Raw genomic sequence first — 18059 nt, 5'->3', positions numbered from 1 at the left:
AGTTCAGATGATGTTTGGATAAGGAAATTAAACGGTTTATTTCTGCTGATTAATTTCCTGTGGCTTGTGACTTTGTTTCTCTTAACACTGGCAACGCATTTCACAGCCATCCTGTGTGTTAATGATGAAACTTGATGGGCACATTTATATTACTGCTTAATGGTGCAATAATGTAGTTTCAAAGGCAAAAGATGTGTAGAAAATATTTTCTTATTAATGTGATTTTAGCGAAATTTAATGTTTTGTGTGGCTTATGACTATATCTCACACAAATTCTTAGACTATTTTGCTCTTCATATTATACTTTGAAATAAGTAGAATAAATGAAGAATCACACAAAAAACCAAAGCCTTCATGGAAAAGAAATCGAAAAATTGATCAGTGGAAGAAAAATAAAGCAAAATGTCGATGAAATGCTGGTCAGCAGTATAAGTCTTTAAAAGCACACAAGACTGTTCAGGCTGCTACTATAGGAAGTCCCTGTACTTGTTCAATTAAATGCTTCACAAAACTGCTTTCAGAGGAAGAAAACATTTTTCATTCATTTTGGGACATAAGAAATTTTAATGCCCTGAATACTTACCTGATGAGCTGTATGAAAATGGAACCGAAAAAGCGGAGGTTTGTTCACTATTTAAATACAAATGGTTTAATATTTTGTACATTTATTTCATTTTGTTATATTTGTCATAATTTCTTTCAAAGCTATCCAAAAAAGACTTCCAAGAAAATATCATCCAGGGATGTTACATTTTCTTATAATGTGAGGGTATGCGGAATAGAAGTCATGATCTGCAAGGAAGCTTTCCTAAGGGTTCATGGCTTACAGATACATTCACGAACAGTGAGGAATTTACTACATCAAATGAAGCAGAGATTTGCAGTGACAAAAGAAGATGGAAGAGGTTTGTATGTCACTCTGTGCTATAAGTTAGGGATGTACTCAAACTGAGTACTATACAAATATTTCTATTAGGAAGAGGATATAAGCTCATCTTTTTTTTTCTTTCAGGAAAACATGGAAACTACCCATATAAATTTCAAGACAAAGCTGTACAAAGTGTTAGAGAATTTCTCAACGCCATACCGAAATATATCAGTCATTACAGTTGGCAACAGAACCCTAATAAAGTGTATTTGGATTGTGATCTCACAAGTTGCTTCCTTATTTCGAGATAAATACTCAGAATACTGCAAGGAAAAGCAGGTTCCTGCAGTATCTGAAAGCAAATTCAGAGAAATTTTCGTATCTGAATTTAATGTAGGCTTCAAACTACCAAAAAGTGACACCTGTTCAAAATGTGATGGATTTCTAATTGCTATAAATAACCCAGAATTATGTGCAGAAGAAGTCACAGAAAGGAAACAAAAATATGAACTGCATCTCAAAAAGGCTGACGGAGGTCAAAATATGATTGCGTCTTTAACTGTTCTGGCTAAAGAAAATTCGAAAGAGCATCATGCGATAGCAATGGACATGCAGCAAACATTCCCCACACCTAAACTAACAGTAGGTCCAGCATTTTACAAGAAAAAAATATGGACATACAACTATGGTATCCACGACTGTGGATCAAATAATGATTATATGTTTCAGTGGAGCGAGAAAGATGGAGGACGGGGTTCAGATGAGGTTGGGAGCTGCTTATTGAAGTACTTGCAGATAACTAATCCTCAGACAAAACATTTTCACATATTCATAGACAACTGCAAGGGTCAGACAAAGAATTGGACTATTATTGCTTTGGAAAGGTCCCTTGTTTCTCCCAAAAGATTTGATTCTGTCCAGCATTACTTCCCTGCTACCTTGCGATCATGATTTTGGTTTCACTGAACGGTATGCAAGAAACAGACGCCCAATAGTGTACATTCCAGATGAATGGGCAGAAGTAATAAAATCTGTGAGTCCAAAACATTTCATTGTAACTAAAATGGAAAGAGAAGACTTCAGAAGTCTGGAAAGCCTGAAGACATTGACCTCAAAACGTACAGAATCCACGTCTGGAGATCCCCCACCATTTCAGTGAAGCTACTCAATTTAAGTTTGAGTCTGAAGATCCCTTCAAGCTAAGTGTAAAGCACTCTTATTCAGACATAGGGGCTTTCATGTCAGTGGATATTCATGTCAAAAAGAAAAGCTAGTTGAACCAAATCCATATCAGCTGCCAATAAAGTACAGAAGGCTACTACCAATTATCCAGAAAAAAAATTGATGATGTACTGTCTCTTATGCCATACATACCTGCACCAAATCAAGCTTTCTTTCAGTCATGTACTGGAAATAACGTGTACAATAATGAGGTAGAGGAACTTCCTTGATGTAACTGTGTAAATGAAAAAGTAATTTATACATCACAGATACCTGATATGTATATATTAATGTGTAAAAATTATATATTCTGCTTGCTGTGTAAGAGTAGTTAAAATAAATCCTTACAGATTTATACTTTATGTTTTAATTAATTTTTTGGGAGATATAGTCATAAGCCACCGCTGACTACATCTTAATTATAATCATTCTAAAATTAATATTTTATAGCATACAGAGAGCTGACTATTTAACAACATGATTTGCAAGTATTAAGCAAGTGTTTGCAGTAGAAATAAGGTTTCTATTTTGTATTAAACATTTTCAGACCTCTATGGAACTTTAAACTCGCTGTATCTCAAAACTAGTTCGATGTAGCTTATGACTATATCTCTCCGACCCCTTCATATGTTACTTGTGGTATAAAGATGAACTTTCTTCACCTGATGTTTTTAGGAGTTTTTCAGTAATATTTCACCTCACCAAGCTCCATTTTAGGGGGGAAGAATATAATACTAAAATGGTGCATTCTGAAGAGATCATTGGAATGTTGTATCACTTAAACTGCATATTTACATAATACACAACCAGAACTTCGCAATGCAGCAAATACGAAATATAAACACAACTAAACATGATCAAAGACAATTGTGGACAAGGTTCCACATAGAGATGAAAGTTCGATGTCTCAAAAATACAGTATTTGCACGAAAATAAAATTATTTACCAAATACAAAAAGATTTCAAGTACAAAACACATACATGTTGCTTATCAAATTCTCTGACCACAAACGAAAATTCGATCTTTGTACTAAAATAAAAGTGTGTCTGTTATCAAAATATATAAAGGTTTCGATTAGAAAACACATGTGACACTATTGTCCTCACTTAATTTTGGTGTAACATTTTTTAAAAATACATATGGCTTATATATTGGCACTACTGATATAACTTGCTGTGTTGATACGCTTATTTCGATCTTTGTACCGCTCTTTAAAGAAACAAAAAAGTGTTTATATTATTTATCAAAATACTTAAAGTTTGTTGTGTAACATGACATCACTGCAGATCTTACTTACGGCTTTAAGGGCAATTTTTAGCAAGAATAGTTGGATCTTTGCACCAAAGTAAACAAATTTATTCCTATGTCTGATCTGTCGGTATTATTTTTTCAAAAACTCATCTTTGCTTTGCTTAGACCGATATCAAAGTCAGCTAAACATTATAGTGACTCCTGTGCTAAAGTATTAACTTCACCTTGAGGTACAAATCATTGGACATCTTCTGCTGACAATGCTATTATTCTGTGACACAGTGGAAAGAACATGACACTTTGATGAAATAACATATTGAGTGGTAGTAATTCATATTTGTAGAAGTAGGAAATGAGGATTGCTATGCTTGCAGCTACTGACTTTCAATTACTTTTCAAAGTCATCTGAACAATACAGCAACTCCAAGCTATAGCATTAACTTTATCTTGTACTCATCTGCTGACAATGCTAACTTATGCTATTACATATTGGAGACTAAATGACAATTAGGTCTCCATACATCATCATTTTCCAGCAATATTGCAACACATTGCCCCCATACATTGGCATATTACAACAAAATTGTAACAAATTACCCTATACATGGACAAATCACAGCTAAATCGTGACATATTACAGTAAAATTGTAAAAACGTTCCCATGCTCACAATGTCACAGAAAAATTGGAAAAATTGTCCCTGTTATAGCAAAGCTGTAACGAAGTGCCCCATACACCGATTTGTTACGATAAATTTGTACCAAGTGATGTACACATCGCCATTTTACAACATAATGCTCCATATATAACCATGTTATAGATAAGCATCAACTGCCATTATCCCTTGATCATGGTTACTACCATTACCCCTGATGCTACTGTCATGCAATGAAGGTCAGTTGACATATGGTGACTCCCATTACTCAAGGCATCATTGTGAGGAAACGATGTTCATTTGACATATGACAACTGCCATTACCCTGGATACTGCTGGGGCCATTATGGCCAGTTGACATGGTGACTGCCATTACTCCAGGTGCTGTTTAGGGACTATGATAGTCAATTGTCATTTGGTGACTGCCATTACCCCAGATATTACTGTAAGGCAATGATGGTCAGATGGCATATGGTGACTACCATTACTCCCAGATACCACTGTGGGGCAATGATTGCCAGTTAATGTATGGCATACATAACCTTTTAACTGCAAAACCAAAATACATGTATTTGCTAATGATATTCATAGTAAATAATCCACTACATTTTGAGAAAACAGTATCTGTCTGGGCAATACTGTTGTGCATACCTGACGGGTATTATGGGCTGCTGCCTCTCCAGGAGGGCAGAGTGAACAGCTCACGCCATCATAACTGACTGAGCTGTTTAAAACACTAACCTCCCACAGCCTGGGCTATTTACATAGTAGCTCCACACAGCCTCCACAGTGTCCAGAGGCGCCAACCTCGCCATTAGGGATCTTGCCTACCGTAGTAGAGAGTGCTGTAGTCTAGGCACCACTTTCTTATGCCACATCACATGCCCATTCAGTATCACACTGGTATCCGTCTGCTGCAGAGGGTTTAGGCTGCCACCAGACCATGCTGCAGGCTGTAACACTCTGGGCTTCACGCTACTCATACAAGCAGCTCACCAAACAGTGTCACCATCCTTGCCATAAGCACCTGTTGCTGATGCTATAGATGATATGCAGGACACCATACACAACACCGAGGTGACACACCACAATGCATGTGTTCCCACTGGTAGCTAACATCTTTGAGCCATCGTCTCTAGCATCCACTGATGCCTGACGCACTGGAAGTATCATTTTCCCACCGACAGTTATCATCATTGAGATACATCTCTGGCACCATTGATGCTCGCTGTCCTGGAAGTATTCCATAGTTGAAGGTACATTCCGAGTGCCAGGTTGGTTGGATCCTACCCTTGATCATCCTTAGTTCCTTCTGCTCTTCCACCTGCTATGACTCATGGACTAAAATGTGTAGAACATCCCAAGCAACCGCAAGGAGTGATATTTCTGGCTGTACTTTAGTAGTGTGGACAGTTGTCCACAGACACTGTGTTTGAGATGTGTTTCTTATACCAACAATAAACAGTTGCACATTTAATTGGTAGTCCATACCACTGCTCGGCCATAGACAAAACACATAGAGGCAAGTCTGTTTCTCAAGTGTGTTGAAGTGTGTTTAGTGTCAAACTGTGTGCCGTTCTTATCTCCTTCACTCATCCAGCATATGTAGCTGGTGGCATTGAGACTCTTCTTCACATTACCTGATGGTGGTTCTGTGTTTGTTGGAGCGTAGTTCATTTTATTTGTTGGTAGAAGTTTGTAGACTAAACTGACAATGAAGATTATGTTTGGAGCTCGTCCAAAATTTTCGTCTGCTATATGCAAGACAGGTGGCATCGTTACTTGATTTCAGTACTGTGTGTGTTGAGGAGATGTCATCGGTTGTGTTGTACTGATTTTGTAATTGCTCCTGCTACAGTCGATGCAGCACACCACCTAATTTTTTAGGGTTTAGGGTTTAGGCTGCCACCAGACCATGCTGCAGGCTGTAACACTCTGGGCTTCACGCTACTCATACAAGCAGCTCACCAAACAGTGTCACCATCCTTGCCATAAGCACCTGTTGCTGATGCTATAGATGATATGCAGGACACCATACACAACACCGAGGTGACACACCACAATGCATGTGTTCCCACTGGTAGCTAACATCTTTGAGCCATCGTCTCTAGCATCCACTGATGCCTGACGCACTGGAAGTATCATTTTCCCACCGACAGTTATCATCATTGAGATACATCTCTGGCACCATTGATGCTCGCTGTCCTGGAAGTATTCCATAGTTGAAGGTACATTCCGAGTGCCAGGTTGGTTGGATCCTACCCTTGATCATCCTTAGTTCCTTCTGCTCTTCCACCTGCTATGACTCATGGACTAAAATGTGTAGAACATCCCAAGCAACCGCAAGGAGTGATATTTCTGGCTGTACTTTAGTAGTGTGGACAGTTGTCCACAGACACTGTGTTTGAGATGTGTTTCTTATACCAACAATAAACAGTTGCACATTTAATTGGTAGTCCATACCACTGCTCGGCCATAGACAAAACACATAGAGGCAAGTCTGTTTCTCAAGTGTGTTGAAGTGTGTTTAGTGTCAAACTGTGTGCCGTTCTTATCTCCTTCACTCATCCAGCATATGTAGCTGGTGGCATTGAGACTCTTCTTCACATTACCTGATGGTGGTTCTGTGTTTGTTGGAGCGTAGTTCATTTTATTTGTTGGTAGAAGTTTGTAGACTAAACTGACAATGAAGATTATGTTTGGAGCTCGTCCAAAATTTTCGTCTGCTATATGCAAGACAGGTGGCATCGTTACTTGATTTCAGTACTGTGTGTGTTGAGGAGATGTCATCGGTTGTGTTGTACTGATTTTGTAATTGCTCCTGCTACAGTCGATGCAGCACACCACCTAATTTCTCCTGCAGTGGTCCATACATCCAGTTACTGCCTGTCCTTGCCATGCCCACACTGTTGCCCACTCTCATGGGCCTTCGATAATGTCATGGAGCAATGTCTGGCGTTCCTAGTTCACCTAGAACAATATTTTAAGGCCTTCATGATATGTAAGGACGCTCATCATCAATCATTTCTCCTCTTCTTGTCCGGCACTACAGCGTACATTATCCTTCAATCCCTTAACCCCAGGGTATATATATATATATATATATATATATATATATATATATATCATTGGCCGCCCTCGCCTTAATTATATCTGTATGTGACGTCTGTTCTTTTTGGACACGCCCGATCCGGGACAGATACACCAGTGTCTGACGTAACGAAAAGAGCAGATTCTCGCACCCGCACAAGTAGGAAGCCTCAGGTGTTGTCTCTGTGAACGGCACCTCACCGGGCAAGCTCCAGGGGGTTGGGAGGGGGTGGGGGGGTTCCAAGCTACTGTGTGTTTATGAGCAATCCCCAGCCCCCAGGCCGAGCAAAGGCCAGGGAAGGAACATCCCTACGTTCTGGAGAGTGGTTTGAACAGATAACAATCTTATGCTTTCCTAAAGAAACACAGGCTGCAGAAAAATAACAGCCTAGTGTCGGGCGCAGTTTCTTACTTTCGGAGGACCTCTGATGCGTGGCTAGTTGCTGGGGCAAAAACGCGCGGTTGGTAAAAATGTTTGTTACGCCACGAAGATGGAGCAAAGCAGTAGCTTTTTTGAGAAGTAAGGGCAACTCATAAAGTCATTGGTGTTTCAATGTGGCGTGCTTTCTTCGTGGGATTTTTGTGCAACAAGGGAATCACGACAATGCCTGGCTGAGTGTTATTCAGTGATTGGTGGACATTTACTATATGGTGGGAAGGAAATAGCAGACTGTGTGATCCAACTACAATATAGAAAGTTGGTTGTGAGACGGTGACGCAGATGAATCGAAGATTTCATCAAGAGGCAAGGAGGCGTGGATCTGGTGCGCATCTTGGCCGCAGGTCACTGTCCAGAGTTCGTGTTGGGGGAAGCACGAACCTCGCTCGCCCTGCACCACAGAGATGCAGACATGACTGCATCTTTCTGGACGTCTCATGCTGAATATTTATGGTGAGCATTATTAGCAGCACGAACATCATAGGACAACCCTTGGCCTGCATTTGCTCAGACCATTGCAGTTATCTGTGTCAAGTACAGCACTGCTTTAGTAGATCCACGCATTCCTCACTCTAACTGTCAGGCCAACAGTCTTTGTATTTGTTGGAATAGAAGCTTGTGAGTCATTTTAGGAAGTCATTTGCTTCTAAAGGGCACGTTTCATTGACCTTCGTGTAACACTGAAAACCAGCAAGTTTATTTCGTGTCACTCGTTATAACAGATGAAGTTCTTTCATGATCAGATGCGTTTATTGTATGTGTGCAATTGAATAAATTAATGCGTTCATTTAAAATGCGTTTCTGTTAACACTTTCCATTAATATCAAATTTAGTAGTGTGCCATTCTCCACTTTAGGAACCCAAAATAACCGGCCAGTGTGGGCGAGCGGTTCTAGGCGCTACAGTCTGGAACCGCGCGACCGCTACGGTCGCAGGTTCGAATCCTGCCTCGGGCATGGATGTGTGTGATGTCCTTAGGTTAGTTAGGTTTAAGTAGTTCTAAGTTCTAGGGGACTGATGACCTCAGCAGTTAAGTCCCATAGTGCTCAGAGCCATTTGAACCATTTTTGAACCCAAAATATGGCATTAGTCAGCGTGTATGGCTCTTGATTAACTTACTCGGGTAGGGTAAACATTTTAAACACACACTGGGTTTTGCAAGAAGTTTTATGCAATTAACAAATGTTATCCACTCAAGTGCAAATTAAAATCAATTTTTTGAATGGTTTATTCGTTATTTCTCTTCCGCATGTCTTTACAAATGATTCCAAAAAGTTTAATTGTTCTACGATCGCTCCTTTTTCATGGGGGCCTTCTCAGTAGAGAAGTTTGATTAAAACCACCCTGTATAACTGAAAACGCTGAAAAGTATGCATGTGAAATCATTCAGACCCGGAGAGTGAATGAAAAGATTCATAACTGACGTAACCATCAGAGATTTGTGTCAGTTCGCTATTAAGTGAAACGACCCATACCCAGAGAATGAGTGAAAAACATTCATATAGATGACGTCGTCACAGAGAATAGTTTCATTCGGTTGTTCATTCTACTGAAGGAAAAAAAAAGCGATTAGCCAGGTGGTTTTTAATACCATTAAGGTGCACCATGATATGCAGGCAGGCCCGTATTTAAAAAATGTTATGCTCATGGGCCCAATAACTTTTTTCTCCCCCCGCCCCCAACACCAAACTTAGTCAATTTTGAAAAAACATTTAGCAACGAAATTATAAACACGTTATTTAAAAAAAGAAATCTACAAAAAAGGATAATATTGTGTGGAATTATGGTAATTGGTTATTACATCAACAACTTTTTTCTTACCATATTATCAGCAAACACATTTACCACATTTTCAGAGTCCAGTTTCACAGTCAGATCATTTTTACTGCTAATACAGCCAAGTGATTCAAACGATCTTGTGTCTGAGAAGCACGCAAGTAGTTCTTAACCCTTCCAAGAACTGAGAAGGATCATACAGCAGAGCAGTTCGTTGCTGATGCGGTCAAATAAATTTGCAGAGCGATTCTGTGTTTGGATAAATATCAAAGAGATTTTTTTTAAAGGAAATTGTTGAATGGAGACACTGAGCACGCGATTACTTGATTTACCCACCCAGTCAGGGATCACTTTACTGTGCACCATGTAAACTATTTGAGGATTCATCCCAGTCAGCTACAGGTGGCTTTCGTGATTGGAAATACGCTAATCAAAGGGTAACTGAACATGAAAATTCCAGTGCACATCGCGATTGTGTTGTAAGTTTCAGGCAAAGGGGAAACACTCTCTCCAGAGTTGATAAAAATTTATTACTCAGCTACAAGAAGTAAAGTATTCGAGAAATGTACTACAGAGGGTGGTGGCTGTAGTGAAAAACTTTCCTCAGTGGGATTGCCATTTCGTGAAGATGAAGATCAGCTTGGTTCCTTAAGGAATGGCAATTTTATGTGTTTAGAGCTGATAGCAGAATTTCATCCATTCTTAGCAGCTCATATAGCTAAATATGAAAACATGGGTGAAGGAAACACCTCATATTTATCATTTAGCACTTACGAAGAAATAATTAGCATTTTATTTAAGACTGGTAAAGAAGGACCATTCTCTATCCAGAACTCAAAAGGAAGCTTTTGAGAGGACACATTCTGTTCCAAGAGAATCCTCTATATCCCCTGAGTAAATATGCTGCAGCTGTTTTGCAGCCTTATAGACTTCATCAGGGTCCATTTTCATCCAACTGGATAAGAAAGAGAACTTTTCCGAAAACTCTTTGTAGACACCAAGACGATCATTGAGCTCTGCGGATAGTCTGTTCAATACAATTAAATGATTGGTCTTCAGTATGTCACCTTCAGATTTGTAAACCACTATTTCATTTTCTGACTCAGAGTCTGAGTCGTCAAAGAGATTTTTTCGTTTCTTCGCACGTTTTTCTCGAGTTTCAATGACTTGCAGAAGGTGTTGCGTTGTCAGGGTGGTCTCCAGTTTTCTCTAAAAAATGGTTCAAATGGCTCTGAGCACTATGGGACTTAACATCTATGGTCATCAGTCCCCTAGAACTTAGAACTACTTAAACATAACTAACCTAAGGACAGCACACAACACCCAGCCATCATGAGGCAGAGAAAATCCCTGACCCCACCGGGAATCGAACCCGGGAATCCGGGCGTGGGAAGCGAGAACGCTACCGCACGACCACGAGATGCGAGCCAGTTTTCTCTCTGCCAACTTTTTGTACGCTTTAAAAGATTTAGTCATCTCATCTATGAAAGTCAGAAGTGAAGCATAAAGTTTCACTACTGCAGATATGTCAACTTCTCCTGACTGTAGTGCTGTACTTACTGCACTGAAACGTTCCAAAATACTCCCCCATATTGTTGCCATGAATGCAATATTTCTAGAGTTAAGTTGCTGCAATATCCCTGTTACTTCTTATTTAATAACATCTGTCTCGGTTTTCTCTTCAGAAATGCATTTTAGAGGTTTATTGACTGCATCTCAACTAGCATTTAAGCTTTTGCAGGCATCTTCTCGAGCTGACCATCTTGTAATGCAGAGAGGCTTTAAACTCAAGCTTCCATCTTCGAAAATTGTCTGCAGATTTTTCCAGCGTTGTGCAGATGTCGAAAAAAATTGTAACTCGTTTGTAGCATGTCAAAAAATGTAGCCATTTTACAGCATGTGGCTGCCCTTGATCCTTCCAGATTCAGGGAATGAGTGGAGCAGGGGATAAAAATTGCCAAATCATTGAATGGCTTGATTTGGGCTTGTAGGCTAGAGTAGATCCCTGCCACATTTGCAGCATTTTCATAGTTTTGGTCACTCCATGGGAGTTGAGGAACATAAATACAGCATCTTCCAGTTCTTTCCGGATATGTCCAGCATTTCTCATAAATTCCACAAACGGCTCTTGTGGTTGACCATCTTTATTTACATATCGTACAATGAAACTTAACTCATCACAATGTGAAACATCAGGTGTAGAATCCACAATAATGGAGAAATACTTTGCATCAACTATCTCCTGTATGACTTTTCTGTGACAGTCTTCCCCATAATATTGATAATTTCTTCGTAAGTGCTAAATGATAAATATGAGGTGTTTCATTTACCCTGGTTTCCATATTTAGCTATATGACCTGCTAAGAATGGATCAAATTCAGCTGTCAGCTCTAAACACATCATCAAATTGCCATTCCTTAAGGAACCAAGCTGATCTTGCTGTGGAATTCTTCGTATGTTTGTTATCAATTTCAGATTCACGATCGTGAGCCTTTCACCACAATTGCTGCTGCACTGTGAATTATCTGTAGGTGTCAAGTTCGCAAGAGAGGAAGAATTTGCAGGTTGATAATCTAGTCCTTTGCTAACGGTAAACGTTTGTAACTTTGGCGTTTGATGTAATACTTCCTTTTCCCCCTTCCTCCTTCATTCAACTAATTTTCTGTGGCCTGCGCCACTGAGACGTTTCCTACCATCCATATTCACGATTACGTAATGTCAAAACTTCACCAGATTAATGAAACGGGGGGAAAATACACAAAAACAATAATAAAAGCACCAAACTGAAACTAAGCCACATCAACGCTACATATGATGCGCTTGTGCCTTGCCACACAGAAACCATGCATAGGCAGTGCTGTCCATTGCGTGATGTTGAGATCATACCCGTCTACCTATGATTTCCCCTCCAGATTCATTCGAGTTAAGGTATCACAAACAATCGAAACTGTTGCGCTCGTTTCGATTCCTTTGCAAACTCGAACGCTTTTTGCGTGTTCCGTAGTTTGGCCACCCATAGCGCTAGTTGACACCTTTGCTTGCTTCAGAAAACTATGCTATGAGCATGCGCCATGATCTCTTTGGGGCACGGTTTTAAATGCTTTGGAACCATCAGAAGAGCATCGTCTCGTTAGTAGGAGACAGTTTCGGCCATCCATTAGCCACAAATAAAATAGCAAATGATCCGTTAGAAACCACAGCAACTGGGGAAAGGGTGCAATCGAACGCATTAGAGCAGTCTAAACGGTTTCGAACTAACTCGAAAGAACCTAATAATAATTCCCGCAACCATTGCAATGTGTTTTTTTTTCTGCACGCATAAATTTGTATGCTCAAAATTTTGCTGCCTGTAAGATTTTGCAGCCCCTAAGAATTTGCCGCCCGGGGCCATGTGGCCCGTGCACAAATACGGACTGGGTGCAGACACTGCCCATTGGGATGGTCTCTTGCACACTTCGTATAGGTGACAGGAAACGAACAGTGGTAAGCTACATGCCCTGCTTCCTGGCAGTGGACGTACTGAAACAGACCTCACATTTGCTTCATTTGTTTATTTGATTTAAAAAATCGACTGAACGAAAAAGCAATAGACTGGACCTTCGGTTGTTAAAACCAGTTGGTTGTCCCAATCACTATGGCGCATCTTGACGTGTGGGCACTGCCCACTGGGATGGTCACTCACACATTTTGCACAAGCACTGCGAAGCAAACAGTGGCAAGCTACATGGCCTTCCTCCTGGCAGTGGAAGTACTGAGGCAGACCTCACTTTTGTTTCAGCTTTCCCACTGTGACAGTGGTGGAAGACACCACCATCACTTGAAAGACTTCTCAGTTGTCTGGATTATCTGGGAGGACAACTAAGACAGACAGTGAATCTTGCTGGATCCTGGGAGATTTGACACCCGTCACAGTACGCACGCCAAATCCGACGTTTTCCTGTTCTTCACGTGGGTGATCTACATTCATGCTACAGGGGAAGCCATGAAAGACCGCTTTCCATAAGAAGTGTCAGCATGGGTTGTGCCGTGGCTGGCAAGCCGCTCGAGGTTGGCACTACTTCCTCCTGCGAGCCATGGTACATCACTGGCGAGCGAGGTGTTTATCTAGCGAGCGCGAAGCACGATATGGAGGGTGACAGTTACGGACCAGAATCGGCGGGCATGTTGTGGCTATCACGTCGGCGTGTGATTCGCGTCAGATCGGACACGTGACTTTGGAACCCTGGCTAGCTTGTTGTATGCTAAGGCCACCACGATATCAACAGGTTTCCTAACAGATGATTGTTCAGTGGATATACTGTGAAAATGCCTGTACTCCGGTGGTGCACTGTAGTAATACTGTTTTGCAGCTTGTGAAATAAGTGTAAAGTAGAAGCTTATGTGAAGATTGTACTCTGAAGGGTTGCAAAACTGTGTTTCCCGGAAGCGTAAAACTCCAGTAAACTAGATGCATTGGACTTTCCATGATGTGTTTCAGCTCACGTATTTTACTGTGGTTTGTGCTTGTATCAAAAGGTCATGCCATTTTGGAACCAATGTAATGTGATGTGGCGACATTTAGCTAAACAGACCAATCTACCATTGACGAAATTCGAGAAGGCAATTACTAAAGGCACTTTCTTGATAAACTTCATTTAATCCTTCTTGAACTTCTGCATTGCTAAAGTGTGTCTATTTTACCAGTGTTTACGTTAATATATATTTGGACATCGATCACCTTCAGGAGTTGAAATTAGTGACCTGTTACAAACTTGGCTCTCAGGCAAGAGCTAACTGCAGTAGTTGATTGCTAAGCTATCCATTTTTCTGCATTCTATCTCTGAAGGTAAATTTAAGGGGTTGTCTTCTTCTTCTTTTTCTTCTTCTACATGATCAGACCCAGTGGACCACACGCTGCTACAAGTTTCCTCCTCCATTGTATTCTGTCCATTGCTGCTATCCGCCCTCTGTCCACATACATTGATGTCTGGTTTAAATCTTCATGGAGGCCATCCCTCCAACACTTCTTAGGTCTGCCTGTGGGGTCTCTTTCCTGTAGCTGTGAAATCTAGGAGTTTCCAAGGCCATCTGTGATCTTCCATGGCTGGCCCACTGCATTCGTTTGGCTTTCACGGTTCCTGCTACCTTGGGCTGCTGGTATAGTTCCTCAAACTCTTGATTGTGTCTGATCGTCCATTCACCAGTGTCTGCATCCAGAATCGGACTGAAGGTCTTCTGAAGCACTTTTCTCTGAAAAACGAGGAGCTTATGGAAGTCCTGTTTCCGGATACTCCATGTCTCACAGCCAAATAGAACAACAGGCTGGATCAGGGTTTTGTATAGTGGAATCTTGAACTGCCTGGAGAGATATCTGGAACGAAGCAGTTGTGCTAGGCCTTGGTAAGATCGGTTTCCTGTTCGTATTATGGCATTTATCTCTGCTTTACATGACGAGTTCTCAGTCAAAAGTGCCCCTAGGTATCTAAATTCATGCATTCTCTTGTAGGACTGGTCTCCCACGTGCAGTGATTGTAGGTGACCAGCAGTCTGACTTTGACCACGCATCATAACGAGGTACTCTGTCTTGGCTTCATTTATGTTTAGCCCAAATTTGGTGGCAGCGTCCTTGAATGCTCTGGTCATTTGCTCCAACTCCTCTTCAGGCCTAGGGAGCAAACAGATGTCGTCTGCACAGGCTAAGTATGTCAGTCTCTTTCCTTCGATTTCAATCCCTTCGTTCTCTTGGAAGGTCTTGTGTACGATCTTCCCGAGGGCAAAGTTGAAATTAAGGAAATTTAAGGGGTTGTGCTAAAGTACACCTCAGCTTGGAATTAAAAAATATATTTTGCTTCATGTAACGGATCATTTTCATCTGAAATGTATGTGCTCAGGTGGAGAACTGAGTGGTGTGTCATTATGAGCTGGGTGCTTGAGTACATAGCGTTCTCATGAATGTGATTTGTAATCATACTGAACATAGTGTGCTCGTGTAAAGCTGTCTATTCTAGAAATTTGCTTAGGCATGTGACGCCATAGCACATGCGGAATCATAGAGAATTGTGACGGCCATCTTTTACGGGTTTCAAACTGTGAAAGTTGACTATGTCTTCAAAGCTCACATCCAGTTATGATTCTGGAATAATTCTATCAGTGCGCCTTTTACTGGTTAAGTTTGAAAATTTTATATTTACCTGTTTACAACAAATATGTTGTGTTTAAACTTGCACACAAGCTCAATCAGTCTTTGCGCCCTTTCCTAAGTGCCAGCATCCTGCCACAGGGTGTAGAACGGCAGGTGCCGCGCCGCCACCAAACTCGTAGACCTCTGAAAATCTTCCATGAAAGAAAGAGATTCTCTGAACAGGTCAGCTCCCACAGACTTCACTGTGATCACTGTAATCGTCCACTGCTCGAGGCGCTGCAAGAACCCTCTGTAGTCGTCCTTCAGCTGAAGAACGACTGGCGGTGGCTTTGGTTTGGACGATTAGCACTGGGCACTTCTCAGGACCTGTCTCCTTCTCGGGCAGCAGTTGTGGTGTCCGGATGTCCAGTCTGTGTCTGGACACCCATATCGACGTCCGACAGCGCCTGGAAGAGGCTGCCGGTTGCTGCTGGCGGGGCATTGAGCATCTGTGCCCTTGCAAAAAGTTACTGGCATCATAGTACCAAAGTGTTGGCTCTTAACTTTTCTAAGCACTCGTAATTTGCTTCCGTTCTTGGTTGTAATTTTTGTTGTTGTTGTTGTTGTGGCCTTCAGTCCAGGGATTGATTTGATGCAGCTCTCCATGCTACTCTATCCTGTGCAAGCCTCTTCATCTCCCAGTACCTACTGCAACCTACATCCTTCTGAATCTCCTTAGTGTATTCATCTCTTGGTCTCCCTCTACGATTTTTACCCTCCACGCTGTCCTCCAATGCTAAATTTGTGATCCCTTGGTGCCTCAGAACATGTCCTACCAACCGATCCCTTCTTCTTGTCAAGTTGTGCCACAAACTACACTTCTTCCCAAATCTATTCAATACCTCCTCATTAGTTATGTGATCTACCCATCTAATCTTCAGCATTCTTCGGTAGCACCACATTTCGAAAGCTTCTATTCTCTTCTTGTCCAAGCTATTTATCATCCACTTTTACTTCCATACATGCTACATACCATACAACTACTTTCAGAAACGACCCCCTGACACTTAAATCTATACTCGATGTTAACAAATTTATCTTCTTCAGAAACGCCTTCCTCGCCATTGCAGTCTGCATTTTATATCCTCTCTACTTCGACCATCATCAGTTATTTTGCTCCCCAAACAGCAAAACTCCTTTACTACTTTAAGTGTCTCATTTCCTAATCTAATTCCCTCAACATGACCCGATTTCATTCGACTACATTCCATTATCCTCGTTTTGCTTTTGTTGATGTTCATCTTATATCCTCCTTTCAAGACACTGTCCATTGCGTTCAACGTTCCAGGTCCTTTGCTGTCTGTGACAGAATTACAATATCATCGGCGAACCTCAAAGTTTTTGATTTCTTCTCCATGCATTTTAATTCCTACTCCGAATTTTTCTTGTGTTTCCTTTACTGCTTGCTCAATATATAGATTGAATACCATCGGGGATGGGCTACAACCCTGTCTCGCTCCCTTCCCAACCACTGCTTCCCTTTCATGCACCTCCACTCTTATAACTAACATCTGGTTTCTGTACAAATTGTAAATAGCCTGTCGCTTCCTGTATTTTACCCCTGCCACCTACAGAATTTGAAAGAGAGTATTCCAGTCAACATTGTCAAATGCTTTCTCTAAGTCTACAAATGCTGTCTTCTAAGATAAGTCGTAAGGTCAGTATTGCCTCACGTGTTCCAGCATTTCTACGGAATCGAAAGTGATCTTCCCCGAGGTTGGCTTCTACCAGTTTTTCCATTCGTCTGTAAAGAATTCGCGTTAGTAGTTTGCAGCTGTGACTTATTAAACTGATAGTTCGATAATTCTCACATCTGTCAACACCTGCTTTCTTTGGGATTGGAATTATTATATTCTTCTTGAAGTCTGAGGGTATTTCGCCTGTCTCATACATCTTGCTCAGAAGGTGGTAGAGTTTTGTCAGGACTGGCTCTCCCAAGCCCGTCAGTAGTTCTAATAGAATATTGTTTACTCCCGGGGCCTTCTTTCGACTTAGGTCTTTCAGTGCTCTGTCAAACTCTTCACGCAGTATCACATCTCCCATTTCATCTTCATCTACATCCTCTTCCATTTCCATAACATTGTCCTCAAGTACATCGCCCTTGTTAGGTTCTCTATATACTCCTTCCACCTTTCTGCTTTCCCTGCTTTGCTTAGAACTGGGTTTCCATCTGAGCTCTTGATATTCATACAAGTGGTTCTTTTTTCTCCAAAGGTCTCTTTAATTTTCCTGTAGGCAGTATCTATCTTACCCCTAGTGATATATACCTCTACATCCTTATATTTGTCCTCTAGCTATCCCTGCTTAGCCATTTTGCACTTCCTGTCGATCTCATTTTTGAGACATTTGTATTTCTTTTTGCCTGCCTCATTTACTGCATTTTTATATTTTCTCCTTTCATCAATTAAATTCAATATATCTTCTGTTACCCAAGGAGTTCTACCAGCCCTCGTCTTTTTACCTACTTGATCCTCTGCTGCCTTCACTATTTCATCTCTCAAAGCTACGCATTCTTCTTCTAGTGTATTTCTTTCCCCCGTTCTTGTCAATCGTTCCCTAATGCTCTGACTGAAACTCTCTACAACCTCTGGATCTGTCA

General features: G+C 41.1%; 1 protein-coding gene across 1 annotated transcript in view; it reads left to right on the top strand.

Annotated features, from left to right (window-relative positions):
* The first annotated feature begins 1815 nt into the window (after nucleotides 1-1815).
* The window catches only part of LOC126088447 (spermatogenesis-associated protein 17), a 29521-nt gene continuing 13277 nt past the window's right edge, over nucleotides 1816-18059 (top strand). Inside the window, exon 1 of the mRNA XM_049906589.1 lies at nucleotides 1816-1837. Within this exon, the coding sequence (XP_049762546.1) occupies nucleotides 1816-1837 (22 nt within the window). The remainder of the gene's footprint in view (nucleotides 1838-18059) is intronic.

Source organism: Schistocerca cancellata, chromosome 6 (genome assembly GCF_023864275.1).
Source record: "Schistocerca cancellata isolate TAMUIC-IGC-003103 chromosome 6, iqSchCanc2.1, whole genome shotgun sequence".
Taxonomy (NCBI): Eukaryota; Metazoa; Arthropoda; class Insecta; order Orthoptera; family Acrididae; genus Schistocerca; species Schistocerca cancellata.
Note: the sequence above shows the minus strand (reverse complement) of the source record. Positions and strands in the feature narration are given on the sequence as shown.